Raw genomic sequence first — 13,813 nt, forward strand, 5'->3', positions numbered from 1 at the left:
AAAGACATTGGGATCTCTTTCTCTGGGAACATACAAATAAATGCCTCGAGACCCTTCTGAGTCAGGAGGTATTCAGTCCGATTTTACAAACTTAAAGGCTACCTACCCCACCTTTGAGTTTAGAGAAGGTCCTCTTTAAGAACACCTCAACTCCTCCCACTCATTGTATCCCTTATCAACAAAGACATTAGCAGCATAAGGGACACCATCTATATTGAGGATGTGGTCGAAACTGAAGGACAGAAGTCTTCCTTAACTTTCCAATTGGCAGCTCCCCCCCCCCTCCCCCTCACCTGGCTGTTGGACTGCTCTGTGAAAGCGAGTAACGGACCCACACTCACTCTTCCTTCAGGTTGTACTTGTTGGAGGACATTTGCAAAAAACTTTAAATCTTCTTCCAATTGTAACACAAATGGTTACCATGTAGTATTGTGAGGAGTGATGGGCAAAGATTCAGTTGACAATGAAAGCTTTCATACTGTATCTACAGTGCTGGCATCCATATCACAATGTTAGACATTTATCAGAAGTCTTTTGTTGGACCTGTGCGTATATTGTCCAAACTTGTTTCAGCAATGACAAAGAGTTAAAGAGAACTGTGAGTAGAAGCTCAAACAGGTTGACTCCCAAATTAATTGTATTAATTCAACTAATTGCAACAAAATGTTAACCACCTCTTGATTTGATCTTGTCTTTTCTTACTCTTGTCTTAAATACATTAAGTGCTTATTTTAGTGCATTACAATTTACAATTTGTCTTTTACCCCTACCACTGCTACACAGATTAGTAAACTGCTTTAAAGCAACCCTAATCCTAAATTTTTGCCGATGTTAGCCCCACACCTTATTGAGGTTAAACGTCACCGTGATGCTGACAAATTAATCAGCCTCCTGATCCACTTATTTTCTTCTGGTTGCCATCACATTCTCAAAAATAATTCAGTAAGAACTAAAAAGGCCTTTGAAATCAGAGTATAATGACATTGTGCGATCATTTAGCCTTTTAGGAGCTCTAAAGGTAACTTCAGAATATTGTGGTGAATCAATAATGAAACTATCCAATCTGTTTTACCATCCACCTATGCTTGCTTTACGTCAGACAGATATCACAGTGTGGGAGGTTGTAGTTGTAAAGTGGATTATTGCTGTGGAACAGCAATCCAGTAATAGAGAAGAAGATGCAACAGAATCCTGTAATATGTTGTTTAGGTGGTGGACCCTGAGTAGTTCATATATCACTGTTAAGTGATCTGAGATGGTCTACAGCTCCCAAATCCACTTTAGCTTATTCTGTGGTAGATCTCTCTCTTTGTATTACCTCATTAGATCCCATTTATTTGTCATGCTAATGCTGACCTTGCATCCATTTATAGGAAAATAGGTATAGATCATATATTTTAGCTGAACTTTTGCTTCAGTGTATATGAGACCTGAAGACAAGGGCTGCAATATGAACAAGAGGGAGGTTGTTAGATTTTTGCTTATGAGGAATGCTTCACTGTAGCCTTATCAGAATCATGCTGGATAGTTTTGTGATAATCTTCCCATTGCAAACAATGGAAATTCTTATCAGGAAAATAACTTTAAACGTTGCAGTGATTACAATGTTTGCAAAGCCGCATGTACAGTGTATCCAAAAGATAACATTTACACACCTGTCAAAAGCACAAACACATACTGAGATTATACTTGTTCAATGAGCCATTTTTGTATCACCTATGACGTCTAATTTAATCTCAGAACGCCGGCCTTCTCCTCTTTGCTCTTTGGTACGATTGTTTATTTTCCCACATCCAAGCTTACCTTCTTTCCCTTGGCCTTGGCAAACACAGCAATGTAACATAATGTGTGAAACCATTTCGAGTTATTCAAGCAGCTTAAAGCAGGCCACTTATCACTGCTAGATAGAAACTAGAGATCTTTTTTCTTTTCTTTTCTCACACTGCAGACAAGCTGTTGAAATGGTGGACTGAGAGTGTGTGTGTGTATTTTCTTATCCTGTGTAACTATGCTTTTTTATAAAGAGATTGGGCCATTTTCAGTATGTGGTCTATTCAACAAACTAATTTCCTTGTGCATATTAACTGTTTATGAAATACTTATTTGTAATACAGTTGTTCATACTTGCGCTGTGTTTGAAGAAATAGGCTCTTCAGACAAGCAGAATTACTAATATATTCCAAACACAACATTCAACAAAAACCTTCATCATATTCCTCCGGGACTTTTCCAAAGGAGGATAATTGCCAGTACCTTCTTTTGTGTACGAAAAATACTTGCACAGTTTTTCTTTCTTTTTTTCAAATGTCCCAACTCTTTACCACCATATGACTTCACGCACAACATCTTTTATCTCAGTCTGCTTGATCCTTCTATCAGGGCAAATCAAATTACAACGCTGTGTCTTTGCAGATGTTGAAAGTCTGCGATAACTATCAGACAGGAGGACACTGTCACAGATTCAGATCTGCAGCTTTGTCATGTTGCTCCCTGTCTTCAGAGATCACTGCTCATCTTTCAAAGCAGACCTGATGCTGGTGTCGTGGAAACCCCTCCCCCTGGTTCACCTGTTGGCCGTCTAATCAGATTCAACCACCGTGGCCCACACCTCGGGACGCTTTATCTGCTCCTGTATCATCTGATAACCTATTTCTCAATCAGCCTCCATAACTGGATGAAAAGGAGAAACAGATCAGTAACACTTGAATGCTTGCATGACCTTTATTTCTTGCTTAACATCTGTGTGCAGAGTGCAGCGGGGAGAAGGAAACACCAGCACTTGTGCTGATTGAGCTGAGATTGGATTCACAGCCAGAACAAAGAGGAGGAGAGACAGGGAGACTGGGACCGGACTGTGTGTGTGTGTGTGTGTGTGTGTGTGTGTGTGTGTGTGTGTGTGTGTGTGTGTGTGTGTGTGTGTGTGTGTGTGTGTGTGTGTGTGTGTGTGTGTGTGTGTGTGTGTGTGTGTGTGTGTGTGTGTGTGTGTGTGTGTGTGTGTGTGTGTGTGTGTGTGTGTGTGTGTGTGTTTGCAGTATGGTTTTGTGTGTCTGAATGTAGTTGGAAAAGTTGTGCATGCACAGTTCTGAGTTTGTACGTATGTATGTAAGATCGTTTACAGTTTAAAAGTGCATGGCATGCCTGATGCAATACCATCTTCTTGTAAATACTTCTAAAGATGGAAAGACAAGAAAAACTCTCTAAAGGTGTCCTAGATTTCACTTACAAAAGATATTTAAGTAAAAAACTGGGAAATCAGTTCTAACAGGTAAAACATCTCAGTGGCATATTTGCTGTCCTTATTTTAGAACTAAGAGCTTTTTATCAACTTTCTACATTTAAAGACGTCTACATCTGCTGATTTTTCGAGAGGCTCAGAAGACGCTAGAGATGATGTTCAGATAGAGATATTCTAAGAGGAGTGATGACAAATAAAGTTCATAGGAAAATTCTCTCTTCCTACAACTCTATTATTTTTGTTGACGTTTCAGCCGTCAATTCTTTATATCATTAAACATTATACTCCACAAGTTAATATGTCACAAAATCGCACAGAAATATACTTAGATTAGAAAACGTTTTGTATGCTCTGTCTTTTGGTATTGTCCCAAGGTCCAATTAACGTGTAATTTGATAAAATAAATAACTGCTTAAATGTTAGTAAAAATGCAGATGATAAGCTGGCTTTGTCCCTTAGTTGAAGGAAAACCTTTGTATCCTTTCGTCCTTTGAGCGATCTACCCTCAATTGTTACATTTAAGCAGTCAGGTGGATAGTAAGGGATGTTAAGATTGGGATCGTGGTTTGGGGCTTGTTTTTAGAAGGACACAGTCTTGATACAAATGTAACAAAATAAGCACATTTTTATTATGGTTTTGGTCTATTTAATCCTAAAGAATTGGGGTTTTTAATTGTGGATATTCCATTGGTGTCATAAGCACCATGGCACATCAGCCATTACCTGTGGTAGTTTTCAGCCTAAGTCTCATCCTCTACTGCTAATCTCACTTGTGGTGTGCCACAATGCTCATCGTTAGGTAGCCTATTGTTTTGTGTTCACATGCAATTCCTTAAGCCCACGTCACACTGTCCCGAAATTGACACCCGATGGACACACGATAAAGGAAATGTTCAAATTCAGCTCTGATTGTAACAACATCGGGCCATTCGTGAGGGCATCTTAAACCATCGTATGACCGCCGGTGGAGTTTCTCAGGCTCCGGCAGCAACTTCGTGAGCGGCAACTTCGTAAGGCACTCGTGAGGGCATCTTGTCAAATCGTGTCATCTTCGTGTTATCATCTGTGCCATCGAGCATTCGCCCTCACTCTGATCGGGGCGAATGCCCGATGGCACCGGTGATAACAAGATGCCCTCACAATGGCCTTACGAAGGGCAAAATTGAGACACGAATTCAACACGAAAATGAACCTTCGCAAGGTCCTTCGGCAATTTGTTGGAATGCCAAAGATTTTGCCACCGCTCACGAAGTTGCTGCCGGAGCCTGAGAAACTCCACCGGCGGTAATAAGATGGCTTAAGATGCCCTCACGAATGGCCCGATGTTGTTACGATCAGAGCCAAATTTGAACATTTCCTTTATCGTGTGTCCATCGGGTTGTTTTATTGCACAACAAAATCATGTAAACATATTATGTAAATAACCCAATTTGTGTTCTGTGAAACTGAAAAGGATATGATATATTATTTTGAAGGCGAGTTGACAGGAAGTTATTGTTGCTATGGAAACAACATTACGGAGAAAACTTAATATCTTCTACACATAAAGGCGGATAAATTGAAGAACAAAGTCGGAAAATATCAGTACAGTATCATAGTACCTTTGTTTTTGTTACTTTCGTTGCAGTTGTATGTCTTAAATGTAATGTAAATGTTGCCTTCGTGTGTGGTTCGGGGCCATTTTCATGCAAAATTCACAATTCCATATTCGTGTGTCTATCGGGTGTCAATTTCAGGACAGTGTGACGCGGGTTTTAGGGATTTCTATTGAAAACACAATACTGTACCTATTGCACCTGGACATTTTTTATTTTTTGTCACTCTCAAAAACAGGTTCAAACATCAAATATCAGTTCTCCCAACTCCTATCAGGTGATCCATAATACTCTTAAAACTGTAGCTGGAAAATGCGGAGTCCTATTTGTGTCTGCCCTCTATTTCTATTCTAGTCAAGAAGCATAAGAAGAAGTACTACTTTTTCCACAAATTAGGTTTTTCAAATCCTCTGCTTACTTGAAAAAGCTATCAAATGTTTTTTCCATCCCATTTGAACTACTGTTATTCATTCTGTTTATTTTAAAGTAAAGCCATTAGTGTCAACTTTCAAGTCTCTTCACAATCGACATTTCTTCATATTTTACAATTCCTTAATCTAAAAAAGACAAATCATGTGTTGCGTTTGTTATTTCAGGCACTTTGTAACTTATGCTTTGAAAAGTAGAATAGAAATAAGACTTGTATTCCTAATACATCTTAAAACTAAACCTTTTGCTTTCATGCAGAACAAAGGCAGCTTGAAAGAAGCTTAGGACTGATTGAAACGCAATGGAAAAGCAGAAGACTTATGTCAGCTCTCTCCAACTTATTTAATCACCAGGAGTGCCAGGGGAAGACCGACTTTGATTAAGACCACCTCACCGATCAATAAAGTCCTTGAACTTGCATAAGTCACTGCTGGCCACTCTCAATATTACTGATAACTGCCCCCAACACACACACACACACACACACACACACACACACACACACACACACACACACACACACACACACACACACACACACACACACACACACACACACACACACACACACACACACACACACACACACACACACACACACAGTCTGGCCACCTCACCTGAGTGATTTTCCCATTGATGAATAGATTATTTTGACCTCCGCTTTCAGGGTAAACGCAAGTTTAAAGAATATCTCAGAATAAAAATGGACACAGCTGCATCCAAAATGCCCTCTGCTGGCCTCAGCCAATGTCACAGAGAGCTCTTTGCTGCCTGCCAATATAAATATGTCCACCTCTGAAACAGCTAAAGAGCTGTGATATTGCAGAGGAAGAGGAGGGGGAGATCATTTTCCATTAGTCTGACCCAGCTGAAATGACTTGGCTTCCATATAAAGGGTTGCGGACGAAGCAACGGTTGGGGTCATTTACAGTGTGCAGTGCCCCTATTCTCCCTGCTACCTGTCCCAGATGTGCATCCTAAAACAAACAAGGGATTACTTTCATTGATTGAATGCAGATTGAACGAGTCCCCTTGCAAAATGTTTTAGCGTGCTGTCAGAGGTGACTAACCCTCATCATTGGTTAACACAGGCTGAAAGATTCAATCTGTTTCAGCCTGCACCCGGGGTTATACAGTGTGTGTCACTCAAACAGGAGACACAGACAAGCCAAGTGTGGACCACCTACCAGCCCAAAGATACATCCTATTTTTCCCAAACCCTGACACACACAAGCACACTCGCACACAGAAGCCAGCTCAGCAGCCTCATAGTTCAGAGGTCGTCTCGCCCTACAGTGGTCTTGTCTTGCTTCCCTCTGTCTTATGAGGAGGCTTGTGTTTGTCAAGCCATCCGAAAAATGAAAACATTCCATTGATTGCATACCAAACTTCTGTTATGCCATATATATACCTTTATAGTGAAAATATGTAACTTAACAGAAAATACATATTATAAATATTCTTTACTGACCAACTATGAAGGCCTGTAGAGGAGACAGAGTAGCAAACTGCCAAGATCAGAACATGTGTGAAAGTTTTTCCATAATATTCCATAAACGATTTTAGCTATTGAGTAACTAGGTCACACTTTCTCTATAACGTTAGCTGTAGACAACATCGTCTCATGTATTTTCATTGGCATATTGTCTCATATCTGATCATAATGATATAATCTCACTTTGGTCTGACTATCTGCTTCACTAATATTAAAGTGTGGTTGCAAGCAAACTTCCTTAAACTCTTCTATGATATCTCTGCCATGATCACCATTGGTCCCACATCCCTCACCTAAACATCTCACATGTTCTGCCTCACCATCAATATCTCCATTATGTCACTCTCCTAAAACATCCGCCACCTTGGAGCAATTTTTAAAAGCAACCTCTACATCGAGCGTCATGTCAACCATTTCATCAGAACTGATTATTTCCACCTCAAAAGCATAGCTCGTCTGCGCAAATGCTCATCTTCCTGCTACTGAACCTTTCATTGATTCCTTAATCACATACAGCACGGACCACTGCAACATCCTTCTTTATGACTAGGGATGTAACGATATACCGAATATCGCGGTATCGCGGTAAATACATTTCCCAATACCGTCGTGAGACTGACAAAATCTACCGCGATTTAAAAAAAAAATTTTTTTAATAAAAAATGATTTTTTTTTTTAAACACTTTTTTTTTTTAAACCTTTATTTAACCAGGTGGTCCCATTGAGATCACCGATCTCTTTTTCAATAGAGACCTGTCCAACATGGCAGCAAGTAGGTTACAACATGAAAATAAAACAACAGATAACAAAAAAGTATCGTATTTACAGGGCCACATTTACACACCTAGAGACATATACCAACCTTATATTTATATTTCGCCATGTCAATAAGCCTGGCGTTAGACTTTTTCGCTGTCCGTCATTTTGACAGACAGGATCGTAAAATATCCGTCATAATCCCTTATTACCCGTCGGGTCTGAACAGTTCACGATAGAGCATGCTCGTGAACTGTCAACGGGGGGGGTGGGCGGTGTTATGCCGCGTGTGCATGCACCTCGCGGGACGCGCACAGCGTAAAGCAAAACCTCCCAGACATGTATTGATCTGTACGGCAAAGTACGGTTTGGAAACTATATCATTTCCTTTTGGAGGACATGCATAACACGGCATAACACCAGAGCCTGGCTGCGGGGAAACGTTGGCGCTGTTCCGAGTTTGTTCTAATCTGTCAAAATGACAGACTGCTTTCAGATTTTTCCGTCATTGTTAAATACAATATTCGGTTAACGCGACCACTGGTGTCCCAGCAACATCAGTACCAAGCGAGAGAGTTGTTTCCAGAGCAGGGGATATTGTAAATGCCCAAACATCCCAGTTTATAAATACCTGGAAATGTGGACATTCTCATATTCCTAAAAACCTGTCTGATGATGCTGAGTGAGTGACTAGTGAGTTTGAGTTGAGTTACTTGAACAACTAAAGAGAAACTTGATTTATTTTTATTGCAGGGTCTGATTATTAAATGTCCTTGTTTATTTGTGAGATGCAGTGGCACAAAGAAAATGCTTACTTTGTTTGGTAGTACTGGTAGGTACAAAAACACTGGTTTTCTTGTTCCAGTCTGTTACTGTCACTTTGTTTTTGACACTTTAAAATACTGCTATCCTACAAAATGCTGTAAAAATCAGATTTATTATGTAATAAAAAAACATTTTCCGAGTAAAAAAACATTTTATTGAAAAAAAAAATTATGAATTAATTTTTTTCTTCCCTTTATTATTAAATATCGCGATAAATACCGTACCTTGGACCTGTTATCGCGATATTATCGTACCGTGAGTTTTTGGTATCGTTACATCCCTATTTATGACACATCATTCAAAGTCCTAAATGAACTCTTGTACATCCAGAAGTCTCCACCATCACTCAACCGCCCTTTGGGATCAGAACCTCCGCCATAGTTGCCCCTTCCCATGGAGCTCCCTCCCCAACACATATCAGAAACTGCACCAATCTTTCCATATTCAAAACCCAGTTTAAAACTCCCCTTTTCTGAGTTGCTTTTAACATTTAATTATTGTTTTGTGTTGTTTATCTTTTATGTATTCTCTTATTTGAAAATATATTTTATGCCAAGTGTCTGAGTATAATATAATATTTGTATTACTTGTGTTACTGTTTTTGCCATTTAAACCATTGCTATATGAATAAAGTCGGATTTAATTTAAAGCTTACGGAATCATCTCATGCTCATCATGCTCCTAAACTAAACCTGCTGAGCCTTTCCCTGACACACACACACACACACACACACACACACACACACACACACACACACACACACACACACACACACACACACACACACACACACACACACACACACACACACACACACACACACACACACACACACACACACACACACACACACACACACACACACACACTCCCCCTCCGGGAGGCTTCTGTTTGTTTTCCTCAGGTAAACAATGATGACAACCTTCAGCCTGGTGAGAAGGCTTTGTTCAACTCTTTATGAATCGCTCCTTGTTAACTTAATTTGGTATCGACCTGTGATGGCCTGAAGACATCGCGACAGTGCATGAGGACTAAGATGTTGCAATTATTTTGGGAGGATCAGCACAGATAAAAAGAGCACACATCCCCCTGTTAAAAGTTGTTTTACATAAACACTAATGCTCTTTGCCACTATTTGCCACTATGTGTCATCACTACTATACAAACACCTACACCATTGTGGTTTGGCTAATTAGGAAATGTTGAAGCACCCAACGACTAATGTATGTTAATGTTACCAATGTATATTAACATATTTGATCCAGAGGCTCTACAAAGGGCCTACAGTATATTAATTTCCATTACTTTCTAGTGCATAACTTTCCCACAGTCTGCTCCTGTTTAGGTCATAAACACACAAAGAAAACCACCCATAAAATACCTTTAGCAATTGTGTTGTGACTATTATGGTTATATGTAACCTCAAGACTTTGTCTCTGCTTCGGTAACTTGATATATGACGTTGGCTGATCCGGTTGGGCTATGAAACACCATTTGGACCACATCAACCAATTAACCCATTTAATTAAAGCACAAAAACACAATCCATCTCACTGCAGACTGATAGGTTTGCGTATGTTGTCATTACCTTATCAGAGTGATAAAGAAATCAATAGAGAAAATCAATAGGATATGTTTTATCTCTGTCATTTGTTCACATGTAGGGGCTACGTAGGGGTGACAACTTTGAGCTTGTACAGCAGTAGTATATTACAGCCTCCATAAACTATTGATTTTCTGATAAAATCTTTCAGACAATCAATAGTAATCAAGGGAATAGATCAAGAGAGTGTGGCATGTTAAAGCACAGGGAGAGCAGGAGAAAGTCTTTTGTCTGTGTGAGCCATGCATAATGTTATACATTCTTTGTAAGAGCATATCAATCAATTAAGAGTCAAAAGACTACTTGGCAGAATTTTCTGCGAGATGAAACTAATTGAATGGGACGGATTAGGAATGGTGGCAAATAATCAGATAGTGAAGGGTAAGTGGTACTTTTTAACATTTGAAAGCCATATCCTAAAAACTGAGTGTTGCCCTCAGACTGCTAATGGAGGCATTTCCATTATATCCACTAAAATGGCTCTATGAATCTACACATGGCAAGTCTGCCCACTGGCCCACTCAACAACTCAGAATAACAGAATAAACGTCCCACCTTGGACTGCAAAGAATGTGGCGGCTAGGTGGCTACACAACACTGAACTCACTATTCTTGTCTTTGAAAGGATACATCTATCAGCAGGCCGTGGTTCACTTGTCAATCGCGGGCTGAGCACTTCATAAAGACAACAATTGGGAAAGACAAGGGTGCTGTTTATAACATGGGCTGCCCACCCCCTCCAGCTACAAGTCCCCACAGCCATGATGAGTGAGGAGGATGGAGTCTGGCTGGAGGAAGAGGACAACAGTTGTGCAGTGGCTGTCTGAAGCTCTGCTGAAACAGGCCGTGTCTTTTCTGCGGTGAGAGGAAACCTGACACCGCTCAATGTTTGGACAGTCCCTGACAACCTAGATGTGGAGTCTGTTTAGAGCGACAGAGGAGATTGGGAGTTAAGATTTTGAGTTACTACTGACTGAGACTGAGACTTACTTTTGAGTCAAATTCTGACAGTTACTCTTCAAAAGTATTATTCATTACATGGCTTGGTTGAATACACAACGCTTATTGTTCTATGTATGCTCTCATTGATATGCATAAAGAATTCAATGTAACATCAGTTTCCTCCATCAGAAAACACTGTTGAATACTTTTGGAATATTATTTTGTTTTGTTTATGGAGAGCACAAAAGTTTGGATTTTTGATTGCTAAACTGTCCCGAGTATAAAAGACACAATGATGCCGACATGAAGTAAACACTAAAGGGAACATCAGAAGAAGAAAAACAGGTAAAATATGAAATGGAACAGCAGAAGAAGCCAGACAGGAAGTACACATTAAAGGGAACATCAGAAGAAGAAAAACAGGTAAAATATGAAATGGAACAGCAGAAGAAGCCAGACAGGAAGTAAACATTAAAGGGAACAGTAGAAGAAGAAAGACAGGAAGTAAACATTAAAGGGAACATCAGAAGAAGAAAAACAGGTAAAATATGAAATGGAACAGCATAAGAAGCCAGACAGGAAGTAAACATTAAAAGGAACTGCAGATGAACACACAGAGGAAGTAAACACTAAAGGGAAAGCACGATGGGATCTGGCAGTGTTTAAAGATATTTATTTATTTTCCTAATGGAAACAACACCATCATTTTAAAAATCATGCTGAAATATTCATTTATTTATAAAATTGTTGTGTAATAAGCTTGTCATAGATCTGAATTGAACATATACAAACATCCTTAATAGGTTGAAAATGTTGTTGATAGTAGCCTGATGGATATGCATTCATGTGAAAAGTTATGGTCTGGAGTAGAATGATGGATTGGGCATTATGGAATGGATTGTATAACCATAAGGAAATCATGATGTGTGGATGGGCCTATTGTGTGGCCTTCCAATTTCCTTATGGAGCATCTCAATAGCTCTTTGGTAAGCAGCGAAGGGGGGAAGAGTCTGCCTAGTGCCTGACTGAGGGGTCAGTGGCTTATTGGACAGCTGAGGTATGGCAACAAGGCCAAGTGGCTCCAAGTAAGCCACCTGCCTTTGAGATTTGCCAGACTCTAATTGAAATGTTGTGATACATCTCGAGCAAAGGTGGGATGTTACAGGCTGGGTCAGGAGAACAGAGGTCTGGGCTGGGATGCAATATCAATATCGGTACTATGCAAGTTTATCACTTGTACAGTTAGAACAACATCAGGGCAGTAAGCAGGTCAGAAATAAAGTCCATTGGCTCTGGGTCCATGCAGGTGGAAAGCCAGTGCTTTAGGCTAATTGTGTTCATGCTGTTCTCTTTTATTTTGTGAGGCGTAGCTGAGGCAGTGTTTATGTTAGTGCATAAAAACCTGCTGAGACAACACAGCAGTGGCGGCCGGCCCATAGTGGCGCTGGGGGCGCCACCCCACCTCTTCCCACATTCTAGATTGACATTAAAAACACTTTTTATTTTATTCTTTTTTTTTTTAATGAACAAGATACATATTATATAAGTGGTGTCAGTTAAATGTATAATCTACGATAGAATATCGATAACAATTGTGTGACGATGTCTAAAGTTACTGATAAGTCACAGGTTTCCTGCTTGGGGCGCAGAAATCTTTGCCCATCGACTCTTGTTATAAGTGGTGCATGTGCAGTCCGCACCTCTTCAATGCAACAGATAGGAGCAGCTCGGGGTGCACCAAACTGCGCCCAAAGCAGCTGTTGACACCGCCAACTAAGGGGCAACAGGAGCGCCTGAGTGAGTGATTGACGTTTGAATGAGAGAAAGTTAGACGGAGATGGAGTGTAAACAAAACTAGATAGCGAATATGGAGAAAGATGATGTTTAATCACTTAAAGAAACATCCTTTGAGAGGAGGACACTGGAGGGAAAGCTGGGAGTAAAAGAGCTCGGACCGGATCAGCCTGAAATAGGCAGGAGTTAGACAGAGGAAGGCAGTATACGCAGTGGCATTTCTATATGTACAAAAGTGGTGGGGCACAGAACACTTAGATGTCTATATACAGTATAAGCTTCTGCAGTGAGGTTCATGGCTGGTGAGGCACTGGCACTGACTCTTCAGGTTTACAAATATAATATTTTGACCTAAATCAAAATATAATATTATTTTCAAAAGCTTTTTTTGTCTGATGCTTCGATTAATTTTAAACAGACAGTTCAACAAAAGGATACCAAAAAAATGTAATTTTATCATTTAAATATTGAATTGTTCTTTCTTAGTAAGATCCCATTTTCAATAAAATTGCGGTCTTACCTTGACTTGAAGATGAAGTCCATTTGGCTATCCTTCTGGACAAAAATCTCTATTACTTGTTTGTAAAAGTCCTCCTTATCTTCTTGTTGTTTCAAAAGTCTATCATAAATCTAATCGATAGATTTATGATTTGAAAATTATAAAAGTAGGGTAGACATGTGGATATTATCCGGATGAACAATACGTGCATGTATCTAACAGGTACGTTTCACACAGATCTTATTTTGAGCTATTTTCTAAAATTTGTGGAGGGAACCCATGCGCAGCTTACTTCCTGGTTTTGGGACGCGTCTCTCTCCTCCTCTTCACACACCACACTTTTCGCGGCACACGTACTTACAGCCAATCAGCTCTGAATGATGTGAGATGACGTATGGTGGGGATGGCAGCTCACTGCCCCTATAGAGAACCGCAGTGACGCGTCGTAAAACCCGGAAGTAAACTTCTTCCGGTTCCTTTGTCAAAAACCAATGCAAATTCTCCATAGGATTTTGGAAAATAGCTCGAAATAAGGTCTGTGGTTGACACACATTTAAGAGAGGGATCACGTTTTGTTCAGCCGGATAATCTCCACATGTCAACCCTACTTTTATAATTTTTGAATCATAAATCTAGTCG

General features: G+C 39.9%; 1 protein-coding gene across 2 annotated transcripts in view; it reads right to left on the reverse strand.

Annotated features, from left to right (window-relative positions):
* The window catches only part of LOC307042570 (uncharacterized protein), a 29,428-nt gene extending 15,955 nt beyond the window's left edge, over nt 1–13,473 (reverse strand). For both annotated transcript variants that reach the window (XR_013809161.1, XM_079686543.1), the window contains exon 1: nt 13,196–13,473. Coding sequence is in view for 1 of the 2 variants with exons in the window: in XM_079686543.1 (XP_079542669.1) it covers nt 13,196–13,218 (23 nt within the window). In the remaining variant the exon portion in view is untranslated. The remainder of the gene's footprint in view (nt 1–13,195) is intronic.
* Between the last annotated feature and the right edge of the window lie 340 nt (nt 13,474–13,813).

The sequence above is a fragment of the Notothenia rossii genome, assembly GCF_949606895.1.
Source record: "Notothenia rossii genome assembly, chromosome: 6".
NCBI classification, from domain to species: Eukaryota; Metazoa; Chordata; class Actinopteri; order Perciformes; family Nototheniidae; genus Notothenia; species Notothenia rossii.